At 32.8% G+C, this 12510-nt stretch overlaps 1 protein-coding gene across 1 annotated transcript; it reads right to left on the reverse strand.

Moving 5' to 3' along the window:
• Positions 1 to 4761: 4761 nt before the first annotated feature.
• Positions 4762 to 12149, reverse strand: LOC129374468 (probable DNA double-strand break repair Rad50 ATPase). Its single transcript, XM_055052915.1, has 20 exons — positions 12109 to 12149; positions 11973 to 12008; positions 11392 to 11436; positions 11115 to 11159; positions 10979 to 11014; positions 10843 to 10890; positions 10234 to 10269; positions 9881 to 9928; positions 9079 to 9117; positions 8745 to 8789; positions 8610 to 8645; positions 8479 to 8526; positions 7732 to 7779; positions 7180 to 7227; positions 6639 to 6674; positions 6319 to 6366; positions 6015 to 6192; positions 5795 to 5893; positions 5649 to 5726; positions 4762 to 5565 (listed from the first exon to the last, which is right to left on the reverse strand). The coding sequence occupies exons 3-20, from the start codon at positions 11394 to 11396 to the stop codon at positions 5371 to 5373; spliced, it is 1116 nt and encodes a 371-aa protein (XP_054908890.1). The 5' UTR covers positions 11397 to 11436; positions 11973 to 12008; positions 12109 to 12149; the 3' UTR covers positions 4762 to 5370.
• Between the last annotated feature and the right edge of the window lie 361 nt (positions 12150 to 12510).

Consider the following 12510-nt stretch of genomic DNA (forward strand, 5'->3'; position numbering starts at 1 on the left):
CTGACATTTTGATGTGTAGTAATGTCACTTAGGAGAATTTAATGTTTCAATTGTTGATTTTTTGCTATTTTTATGAAATAGCAAATAAACTTAATTGATAGATTTAATTGAACTGCAGAAATAAAATGATCCCTGTCTCCCTGTTCAAACTGTATAACTGCAATTATCACAAGGTTAACTAAAAGGAAGCCATGAAAATTTTTTAAACTGAAACTAAATCATTTCTAAGAAATCCTCTTGTTTGTCATTAAACATTCTTGTCATGCCTTTAATGTTAGAATGCTGTATGGAAGTACATTCTCAGAATTACTTTTAATAAAGGATTCAGGGGTCACCAACCCGGTCGCCCTTCAGGGACCTTTTCAGCCGCGGAGCCACTTCTAAAAATAGCCATTATCATTAGGGAGCACTAACAAAAAATTATTTAATTAAATGTTTCTATATTGAAGCAATGACGTTTGTTTATATTTAGAGTTCAAAAGAGGGAAATGATAAAAACGTTTAAAATAAATTGCTTTACGTATAAAACTCTTTCCGGCTGTTAAAGTTCAGAAACTATCGGAGCGCAGCAGCGCCTGCAGCTGCCCTCTTCATACCTTGACATTTTCCTTTAAGTAAAGGAAGAAAAGAATAACTTCTGGATTTTTTATTATTTAACCCTATTTACTATTAACAAAATTGTGAAGAAAAAATAAATAAATTGTGCCAAAACATCTTATTCGTAGCGCAAATCTGGGAATCAACACCGTCCTCTTTCCTTGAACCACATGAGGAGGCTTCGCTTCCATGTCTTTATTATTTAGCATCGTCTGGAAAAAAAGTCCACTGCTCTTGGTTTAGGTTTGTGCTTGTGCTCTTGCAGGTCAGGTGCAGTAATAGTTTTGTGTCGGACCTTTATTTTTACGACATCTGCTGGTGTCAGCCAGCGGGTGACCCGTCAGCTAATAAACCGGCGACCCGCCAGAACCGCGCAGACTGTCAGAAGCTCAGGCTGATCTTACAACAACGGGAGGTTCAAACCCAACTCGTTCATTTTTAGCTTATAGAAAAACGCAAAGCCGTGAAATAAACAAAAGTAAACTGATCAATAAGACTGAGGCTTTGGCGTGCCCCACCTCAACCCTCACACTGACAGCTGTGTGTGTATAATATGTTTTTACACAAAAGATATTTTATTTTCCACAATTTTGCTAATAGAACAGATGGTTAGATAATAAAACAATAACTTTTCTTTTTCATTTAAAGGAAAATTTTAAGGTCTCAATTCAATTAACTGCATTTATAAAGTTGGATACTATCAGGCCATTTTGTCATGTTTTTTCTTCTTCTTTTGATTCAGTTGCTAGAAAAGCTGCAATTGGGTTCTGAAAATTCTTATTTATGTGTTCTGATTTCATATGTTTATTTAGAGTTAGTAAAAGTAATAATGTCTAAGTCTTTTGTTTATTGCTTTTGCTTATTTAAGTCACTTGTGGCCAGTTTAGAATCACAGAGAAAAACTCCAAAAGGGAATCAAACTTAAAACTCTGTGAGCTAAAAACTTCTGATCACATAATAGCAATTAACCATAGCTGCCATGGTAAATTATTACTGATAACTATTGTGAGTGGTCCTGATTTAATATGATCAGGCAGTATTATCATATATATAAAGACTGTATCAAACAAGTAGCCCTTCGTGTTGCTCTGTACCCGTGAAGTAGCTCCCAGTCTCAAAAAGGTTGGTGACCCCTGGATTAGAGGGTGTGACTCTCTAGATAATTAACCCTAACCCAATGAACATGTCAAAAAGTATTTGACATGTTTTTGGCTACATGTCAAATAGTAAAAAGTTCTGTATATTTAAAGTGTTTTTTTTCTGGAATATATCTGGATCTGTATTTCTTTCCATTGAGATTTATTTGAAATTGACCAGATCTTTTATCTAATGGTGTTTCAGTCCAGAGGAAGAGGAATGTATTTTTCTGTGACTTCAATATGAAAAGATTTGAGTTTCAGGTAAGATAATTTAGGTAGATTATTACTGATAACTATTGTTTTGATGTTGCGAATCAAGCTAGTCAGGATTAGCAAATCAAAGTGGCTCAAAATATTAATATGGATGTTTTTATTAATGTCATTGTGTGCTTTGAAATAAAGATCTCTCTTGGTATAACTCCGGTGACACACAATGAAAAAAAAAATACTGTAGTTACAGAACATAACTTTACTAAGTGAATGAATGAAACTGCAAGTTTGAGCCATGAACCCATAAAAGCTACAAAAGATGTGGAGATTTTTCTGTAAATAAATAAATGTTATGGCAAACTGGACAAATGAATTAACATTCAGCATTATAATGAATACTGACATTATTACCATGTGCAACACTGAAAAATCAATAAAATATAGCCAGAATGCATCACTCATGAAAACATTTGGCTTGGCAGCGTGAAATGAATTTAGATACATAATAAACACTCCATCTGGTGGCACATTAAAAGGTTGTTTTTATCTTTTTAGGAGTATTTGATCAATGAGATAAAATTTATTTATTTGAGTGAATAATAATAAATTAAGAATGAATTAAATTGATGTAATAGTATCAGAAAATAAAATTTAAAAAATAAGGTGACATATGTGTCATATTTACTGATGGTCTGTAAACATCCCAAATGTAGAAATGACCATATTTCACGTAAAAAATCAAATAAATAATAATAATAAAAAATCTTATCACTAATCTTTGCATTTTCTTTTCAGTAATCATTTACAATTTCTAGTAAGTAATTAACTGACTGAATCACTTTCTCTGTGATGCCTGACCTCAGTCAGTTTCCTGTAGAAACTGAAATTCAATTAACTGCATTATAAAGTTGGATACTATCAGGCTATTTTGTCATGTTTTTTCTTCTTCTTTTGATTCAGTTGCTAGAAAAGCTGCAATTGGGTTCTGAAAATTCTTATTTATGTGTTCTGATTTTATATGTTTACTTAGAGTTAGTAAAAGTAATAATGTCTAAGTCTACTAAAGTTAAAAATATATCAAGCTATGTTTACTGTTTGGTCAAATTGTTTTATGTTAATAGACAATCTTCAGAAACATGCCAAAAAAGAATAATAGATTAGTTTTCTCTGCTTTTTGTTATTAAAGATGGCGTAGCTGTGATTAACATAACTGCTCTATGGTGAGTAGAATTGGAGTCAATCCACAAAGTCTTTAAAGGTTCCACCTGCTGCTGCTTTAGCACCATCTGCACGTTTAGTAAACACTAGCAAGTGTCTAATAGTCGCCATCTAGCGTCCAAATGTATAACACATAAACACCTCTGGTGTCGTTTATCAAACCAAAAGTATTTTATTCCTGAAAGTTCGCAACAAATTCAGACAAAGATGAAATACACATAGACAAAAAATAATTTAAAAAATAATATCTATTATAGACCCGCCCCCCTTTAAATTCCTGAAAGATGATCCTTACTTGAAGCTTCTGGGGTGAAGAAGTTGGCCTGGAAACCCCGAAGACTCCGAGCTGCATCCTTTTTGATAAACAAGAGTTTGTGAGCTTTGGTTACGTAGCAAAGAAAGATTACCTTTCAAAAAAGGGCCAAGAAGCGAGACACATGTTGTTCTTTGACTGCTTCAAGATGGCGCTCTATGGCAATGTGAGTAAAATTCTACTAATCATTAGAGGTAAATGAGTTCAAATAAAATTATTCAGGGAATATTGTCATTTATTTCCTGAATATATGACTATAGGCAGAATTTGTGGTTGATTTACATTTTATTTTTATAACCTTGACAAGTATATATATATATATATATATATATATATATATATATATATATATATATATATATTCTCTTGAAGAAGAATCACTCAATTCCTGTCATCTTTCCTTGGAGTGTTGTCAACCTTCAGATCCCAGCAGGCAGGCCAAGCCCAGCCCTTTAACAGGTTCTTTTGGCTTGCCATTCCATAACTGCCGGAATCCTTTCGGTGTATTGACCTCTGACTCGAAGGACCAAAAATATGTCAGATTTATCACCTACTAAACACAGATTAAACAAACACAGGGAAGACAAGAGGGTTAGATTCTTTCTTACGTGCGAGGAGAACAGACAGTGATGTGCTTTCAGTTACAATCTCCTTCCGCTCTAAAACCACATTTGCCTGCTCCTCTCTTTTTATTGTTTTTAGGATCCCTAATCACAAAGAACGTTGAAACTCTAAAGGGAAGGGAAAACACTTCATCACATAGCTATAGCGCCAGTGACAATCAGTACGACACAGGGTTAAACAGAGCAAGTTGTACATCTTCACTGTCATAGTTTTATAGCAATCCAGCCGGTCATAGAGGCCTTGCTTCCTGCTGAGAGATAAACCTGCAGAAACCTGCTGTCACTGCTTTCCTTCAGTGAGGCCTTCTGAGAAAGGAATCAGACTAATTCAACCATACAGAAACATTCTTAATTCTAAGATGAAATTAAACAATAAAAGCATATAAGAAAAGATGCATTACAAAGATGAATGAGAATAACAAATATTTAATTAATAATATCACAATTTATCCAACAGCAACCATTCTGAGGGAACTAAATAATACAATATAATCACATAAAATCGTAGAAACATGAGAAAGAACTGTAATACATTTTCTTTAAATTATTTGCTCTTTATTTGAAATCTAGTTACTGCTGGTTATAATTAGATAGATAGATAGATAGATAGAAAAACACTGGTGAAATTTGTAGATAAACACAATAAATAGCAAAAATGAAACCCATTGAAATAAGTTTTTATTTTCATCAAAAGTCAAATCAAACTTTTGTTTCGCCTTTGTTGTTCAGAATTCAACATTTTGCAAACATAGAAAGTATCTAATCATGTTTAATTTCTAGAATTTACACCGTTCTATAGACAATAAACCAGATTAATAGAAGCTAACTAGATGTTTTCAAAATACCCCTAAAAATAAACCTGTTAACTACTGGCCTGTTTATAATTCAGCAGTAGCACAGATTTATATAAAACAGTCATTCAATTAAATTAAAGTCAAACTGCAGTACAAGATGCTGCACAATGGAGGCAAACCAAGAGTAACAGAGAAAAACATGTTCAGGTTCACAGGAAACTCAGATGAATACATAAAATAAATATAATAGCCAAACTGTTTTAAATTTATGATGTTTAAAAAAGGTTTGAAAATAAAAAATTGCAACTAAGCAAACTTATTAGGCTTTATTGAGCTTTTAAAAACAATAATCACAAACATCTATTTTCAACTAAATTAAAAGCTGCAGCTTTACGATCTATTAAAGCTGTCACACTTTCATTTTTTCACAGATTCAAAGATGTAGAAAGCGATATTGTTTCTTGATTCATTTAATTTCACTCATAGTCAGAAGCAGTTCTGATATTTCGAGGGAAAACGTCCCATCTATCCATCGATGGAGGATGATTCTCCCAGTCAGGCTGAAGAGGCGGGTTGTTTAACGCCATCAGGCAACCAAGCCAGTAACATTCAGAACCCAAATACTTCAACACATCCTGAGGATTTGCTGCTTCATTTTCAAGAAAGGGTTTCTGTTGACAGTAAATAAATAAAAGTGTTAGTTTGCTGTGTTAATTTTATGTATGGTAAGTATTTTTGGATAAGTCAAACCCACCTGTGAACCAGCATCTTGTTTCTGGCTGTAGAGAGTCATCTGCAGGTTCTGAACTGTTAGCTGTCGGTACTGATCAACCTGAAGGAACAAACCTGAGTTCAGACACACAACTGGACCACAAGACATGACTTTAAAGAACATATTACCTTTTGTGGCATTCCTCCATCATTCTTCCCTTTTTCAAACACTTTATCTATCATCTTTCTTCTGTTTCTCATGTCAATCTTTGCGTCCTGAAACTCTTTCTGGCATTATAGGTAAAAAATAGAGACAAACAGGAACAGTGAGGGGAGAAAAAGTAATATTAGTTTGTTTCAGATGTTCAAGAAGGAAGTCCAAAGTTGAATTTTGTGTCAACATAACTACCAGAATCAGTTCTTTCACAGAATCTGGATGTTTCTTGTTTGACTTTAAGTTTTTTTTTATTTTTGGCCAGTCACACCTCAGGTCTTCATACATTTCCTTCAGTCTGTTCTTATTAACAGGATATTTGAGGCTCATTGTTTTTCCTGTTTTGATTGACACAGCAACTTCTCCTGCCACTCTGTAAAAACCACACATATTCATTACAGAAAACTATTTTTCTACATTTATTCTTTGCAGTATTGGTGAAAAAAACATTTTAACTGACAGTCCCACTGTGAAAAACAAAATAAAACCCATCCAGTACCTGTCTTTGAAAGATTTCAGTTGTTCATCTTTTTCTTGTAGAGCAGATCTGTGCAATATAAAAATCCACTTTTAAAACATTCCAAGTCTCATTTATTGTTTCAAGAACCAAATCAAATACATAAAAACTTTCTGACAGAATTATATATAAATGTTTTTAACTGTTGATGTTATTTGGACTAGAAATGAAAACAAGAAAAGATGTCCAGGTGTTTTTTAACTACTGCTGTGTTATTTCTAGTGGTTATTGATTAGTTTCAATGATCAATAGATAACTTAATCAACCACCTGACATGTGACAACTCCATTGTGCATTGTTACCTTGATTGTTGAAGTTGTGCTTCCATCTCTTTTACTCTGTAAAATCAGTGAACATGTTTATCAGAATGGATTCAATAAGTTCACACAATATTCTAAGAAAACAGGAAGAAAGGAAAAATAGTAAGTTCTTAAAATGTCTAGTTTTAAAATTCTTTGCCAGACAATTTTAAAGACATGTTCATTATTTACTCAACATTAATAACAATGACTCGTTGAGTAAAGCTCAACAGAATCAATTAATGTTAGCACGTTGTTGTGGCAACATGATTTCCTTTCCACTTTAATCCTATCTGTCATTTTTCTACTTTTTCTGTGTGATACATCGTGTTTGCTTCCATTGTGAAATACTAATGCATTTCTTTACTGTCACATTGGAATAAATGTGAATTGTTTAATTGGTACAGAAGTCTTCATTTAATGCTACATATTTTAAAAATATTAAAGATAATGTTTTATATTTAGCTGTTTGAATCAGCTGAAAGTTTCACAATAATATTTAGAAAGATTTCATTTCATGTGAAAATCTGGAAAATCGAATGACCTTTGCAGCAAGGTTTCAGTTTCCTTTTGCTTTTCTTTACATGTAGATCTGTGAAGTAAAATACAGAATAAAACCAGCCCACAGTGGATGAATGAATGAATGAATTCACTTCATCAATTGAAGCTGTTATTTATCTTAAGGTGTTTCATCAGCTCACAGTCATTGAAAATGAAAAGAATATTTTCTGTTTTAAATCAATGGATGTAACATTCGTTTGAAAGCTTCAATAACACCAGAATGCTTTTTTGCAGGCTTCAGTTCTGCATTCAATAATGACATCCACTTTCAGTTAATCACCACACTTATAAAGCCTCAATCAGTAGTTTTATGACTTTTTGACCAGCAGGTTTCATCATATTTAGTTCGACCATCATAGCTTCTTCAATTATTAATACTGGTGTACCACAAGGCTGTGTAACGAGTCACTGTAAATGTGATTTATTGCTGTGAATCAACACAATTTGTAGCTCGACTGAGGTAAACAAATTGAGCTGACAAAAAAAATTGAACGTAGATGTATTTTTAAGTTTCAGATGTTTTTTTTAACTCTACCTTTGATTCAGTTTCTCATGTTCATCTTCCTTTTTTATCAGAGCAGATCTGTCGATGAACAAAGACAGCAGAAGAAGTTTGCACTCTTTAAAAAATCACAAGTTGAGCAAGACACTGGATCTTCTGGATTAATATTGTAGAATATTTTACAGATAATTTACATTGCATATTATTGATATACTACTACTACAATATATGGAAACACCATGTTATTAAACTTCTGGACTCTTCAGGGTTTTCCAGCTACATAGACCATGTTGAACCAACAAGTAACTCCGATGCCCTGAACAAGCTGTTTACTTATGTTTACTCAGTGTGAAGGTCACTTTGTCAACCACCTGAAGCTCCATTTGGGCTTTATTACCTTGACTGCTGAAGTGATCAATAAGTTCACACAATGATTAAAGAAAATAGGAAGAATAGATGAATGGCAAACTCTAGAAAAGTTCTTTTTTACAATTCTTTTTTAAGGTAGAGACCATTCAATTTTAACGACAAATTGTTCAGTTAACATTCATAACAACTCATGTTTTCAGCATGCAAGACAGTAGAGCTCAACAGAATTGTATTTTCTTGTGTTTTGTTGTTTTTTTCACTCCCTGTTCTTTTAGACAGTAGAACAGAGACATACATAAATCATCATCAACTCTGTGTGATGGTCATTTATTTACCATCACATTGATGGTAAATAAGACTTTCCTACTGGTGTTAGGAAGATCTCATAGTAACAAAGTTTCAAAAAACTACCTTTGCAGCAAAGCTTCAGTCTCCATTTGCTTTTCTTTAGATGCAGATCTGTGAAATAAAATACAAAGAATGAAACCAGCACACAGAGAATGAATGAATAAATGAATGAATAAAAGAATTAATGTATTTACTTCATCAACTGAAGCTGTTCATCCTTCTCATTTATTCTGTTTAAAAGCAACAGAGTTATTTATCTTAAGGTGTTTCATCAGCTCATAGTCATTGAAAATAACACTTCATGTTTTAAATCACTGGATGTAACATACATTCTTTTGAGAGCTTCAGTTTCCTTTTCTTTGTCTTTCAGAAATCTGTGGAGCAACATAAGCAGCTTATTCAGATTTATTGAAACACTTATAGACTAAAATTGTCTGTTATCTCTTAGATAACAGACAATTTCATTGATTAGTTTATAATGTATTATTAGTCCATTCCCTTAATCATAATTTTATCACTTAAAGCACTTTGAACTGCCATTTTGCTAAAAGGTGCTACAAATAAACATGACTTGACTTAAAGTGCATCAGACTGGAAACGGATCATTGATAGATTCAGATATTGCAGTGGGAAATTGAAAAATGTAGACACATAATTGCTCACCTTGCATTATGATTCTGTTGTTGGTGAAAGGCTTGAAAACTGTAGAAGTTAAAATGTTTGTATAAATCACATCACATTAATAATTTGTCATAAGAAACATAAAATGTTCTCAATTAAACAAACAAAACACTGCAGAACATTATGACATTCCTGGACAAGTTTCTACTGGATAGTTAGTGGAGATCCTGACAGACTGTCATCCTGACAGACTGTCATCCTGACCCCGCAATGTTGTTATGATGGACTGCTTCAAACCACCTCATTGTACAGGTATCAAACACTCATCACTGTGACCAATTAGTGGTCACACTAATTGCCTGGTTCTGGTACATCTTATCCTCTGTTTAACCCCAATCCTGAACGTCCATCAAGTTGCCCACTACAAAATGGAGGATCTGAACATCCAGCATCTATAATGCAGTGTGTTTGCTCACATCTGGACAATAACACTAGAATGCTGTTTGTAGGCTTCAGTTCTATTTTTAATAATTAATCTCTTTAAACTAATTGCTAAATTGATGGAGCTCCAATCTGTAGCTGACTATTGGACTTTCTGACCAGCAGGTTCCATCATATTTCATTAAACATCACAGCTTCTTAACCACAATTATAATTACTGGTGTACCACAAGGCTGTGTAACAAGTCACTGTTGCTGTGAATGTGATTTATTTATTTATTTTTTTACCTTTGGTGGATCAAGAAAATTTGTAGTTAGACTGAGGTGAACAAATTGAGCTGAACAGAAGAAAAAAAATAATGTAGACATATTTTAAAAAGTTTCAGATGATTTTTTAACTCTACCTTTGATTCAGTTTCTCATGTTCATCTTCCTTTTTTATCAGAGCAGATCTGTCAGTGAACAAAGACAGGAGAAAAAGTTTGCACTGTTTAAAATAGTTGAGCAAGACACTGAGTCTTCTAATCTTATAAAATATATTACAGATCACTTGCATTGCATATTATTGATATACTACTACTACAATATATGGAAACACCATGTTATTAAACTTCTGGACTCTTCAGGGTTTCCCAGCTACATAGACCATGTTGAACCAACAAGTAACTCAGATGCCCTGAACAAGCTGTTTACTTATGTTTACTCAGTGTCAAGGTCACTTTATCAACCACCTGAAGCTCCATTTGGGCTTTATTACCTTGATTGTTGAAGTTGTGCTTCCATCTGATAAACTCTGTAAAAGCAGTGGACATTTTCATCAGAACGTGATCAATAAGTTCACACAATGATTAAAGAAAATAGGAAGAATAGACTAATGGAAAACTCTTGAAAAGTCCTGTTTTACAATTCTTTTTTATCGTAGAGGCCATTCAATTTTAACGACAAATTATTTAGTTAGAAATCATAACTCATTTTTTTAGCGTGCAAGACAGTAGAGCTCAACAGAATTTTAGTTTTCCTGCATTTTCTTGTTTTTGTCACTGCTCTGTTATTAGGCTTCTGGACTCATCAGGGGCGTCCAGCTTTCTAGACCATCTTGAAACAAGTAACTCAAATAACCTGATTATGTTTGATTTGATTATGTTATTGATTAGTTTCAATGACCACTAGATAACTTAATCAACCAACTGACATGTGAGAACTCCATATGTACATTGTTACTTCTTTTAGACAGTAGAACAGAGACGTAAATAAATGATCATCAACTCCATGTGATGGTCATTTATTTACCATCACATTGATGGTAAATAAGACTTTCCTACTGGTGTTAGGAAGATCTCATAGTAACAAAGTTTCAAAAATCTACCTTTGCAGCAAAGCTTCAGTCTCCATTTGCTTTTCTATAAATGCAGATCTGTGAAGTAAAATACAAAGAATGTAAACCAGCTCACAGTGGATGAATGAATTAATGAATGAATTCATGAATGAATTAATGTATTTACTTCATCAATTGAAGCTGTTCGTCCTTCTCATTTATTCTGTTTAAAAGCAACAGAGTTATTTATCTTAAGGTTTTTCATAAATTCAGAAAAAAAAGAAAAATAAATTTCATATTTTAAACCACTGGATGTAACATACGTTCGTCTGAGAGCTTCAGTTTCCTTTTCTTTGTCTTTCAGAAATCTGTGGAGCAACATGAACAGTTCACCCTGAATCAATGCAAAACCATCAACTGAACAAACACTGGCTGCAGTCTGATGAGATAATCAATCTCATTGATTATTTCTGCTGAATTAATCAGATAGCAGCCACATTGTTTGGCTGCTATCTGATATCTGAGCCGTTTGGCCTTCATTTATAGTTGATAGTAACTATAAAATACATTGTTTTAACATTTAAAAAAGCAAATACTTACTTCATATTATGTTGCTTTTGTTGAGCAGCTTCCTTCTCTTGGATCCTGACAAAAATTATAAATTTTTTTTAGTTTTTACAAACCAAAACATTTTTTACTCTGGCTGGTTGTTCTGTCAAAATTTAGAGTTAATTAAAGTGTGAATCTGTTTTTTCATCAGTAATGCCATTTACTAATGAAAAAACAATAGATTCATTGGATGAGGCATTTAGTAAATACCACATCTTTACAAAAAATATAATAAATAAGATGTTGCATGTAGAAAAGAAATATGATTAGTGATTCTGCCATTGCAATAAAATCAATGGGTTATCAATAGTTATTGAAACTATTCTGGCAATGTTAGAGAAGCCTCCTTTGAAAATTTTAAACATTTCATTTAGCATTTTTAATTACTTGACCTATCAGACTCCCATAGTTTAGAAACTGTTTACTTATTGTTAAAAACTTGGAACAAGAAGTACTTATGTACTTAGACCTCAGTTTTCCTTTTGCTTTTCTTTAAGCACAGATATGTTGAGTGAAACACCCAGAATGAAAACCAGCTCACAGTGAATGAATGAATGTTGAAAAATATTTACCTTATCAGTTCAAGTTGTTCATCCTTCTCCTTTATTCTGTTTAAAACCAACACATATTTATCTTGATGTCCCATATCAGCTCACAGTCATTGACAAAAAACAAATTCCATGTTTTAAATAATTTACTGTGACATACATTCGTTTGAGATCTTCATTTTTCTTATGAGATGATCTGTAGAGCAACTTACTAAATTAATCCAAACATACTGGCTAAACAAATCTTGGCCTCAGTTAGATAAATCAATAAACTTTTTAAGTGTTTTTTCTACTGAATTTAATGTAAGTCAAATATTTAAATCCAGTGATGTTGCTTCTGTTCGTTATTTTTCATGTCTTCAAACCTTTTAACAAATAAATGATTTCATGAATGTTTGTTCACACAAATCTCTTTTTTAAACTAATAATTCTTTACAATAAATCCCCATAAATAATTAGCAACTTAGCAAATCAGATAAGAAACTGAGTTATTGTGTTTTCACAGTTAAGACTGTAAAGTGAATATCTTTTGATTAGAGCCGAAATCAAGATTCGGTGAACA

The sequence above is a fragment of the Poeciliopsis prolifica genome, unplaced genomic scaffold (genome assembly GCF_027474105.1).
Source record: "Poeciliopsis prolifica strain line A6 unplaced genomic scaffold, Auburn_PproV2 SCAFFOLD036, whole genome shotgun sequence".
Classification (NCBI taxonomy): Eukaryota; Metazoa; Chordata; class Actinopteri; order Cyprinodontiformes; family Poeciliidae; genus Poeciliopsis; species Poeciliopsis prolifica.

What these genes read in the sequence shown, in the direction of transcription:
- LOC129374468 (XM_055052915.1), bottom strand. An exon ending in ACTGAAGCTTTGCTGCAAAG is followed by an intron (nt 10,270 to 10,842) that starts GTAGATTTTTGA and finishes CTGCTTTTACAG; the next exon opens with AGTTTATCAGATGGAAGCAC. An exon ending in GAACAGCTTCAGTTGATGAA is followed by an intron (nt 8,527 to 8,609) that starts GTAAATACATTA and finishes TTTATTTCACAG; the next exon opens with ATCTGCATCTAAAGAAAAGC.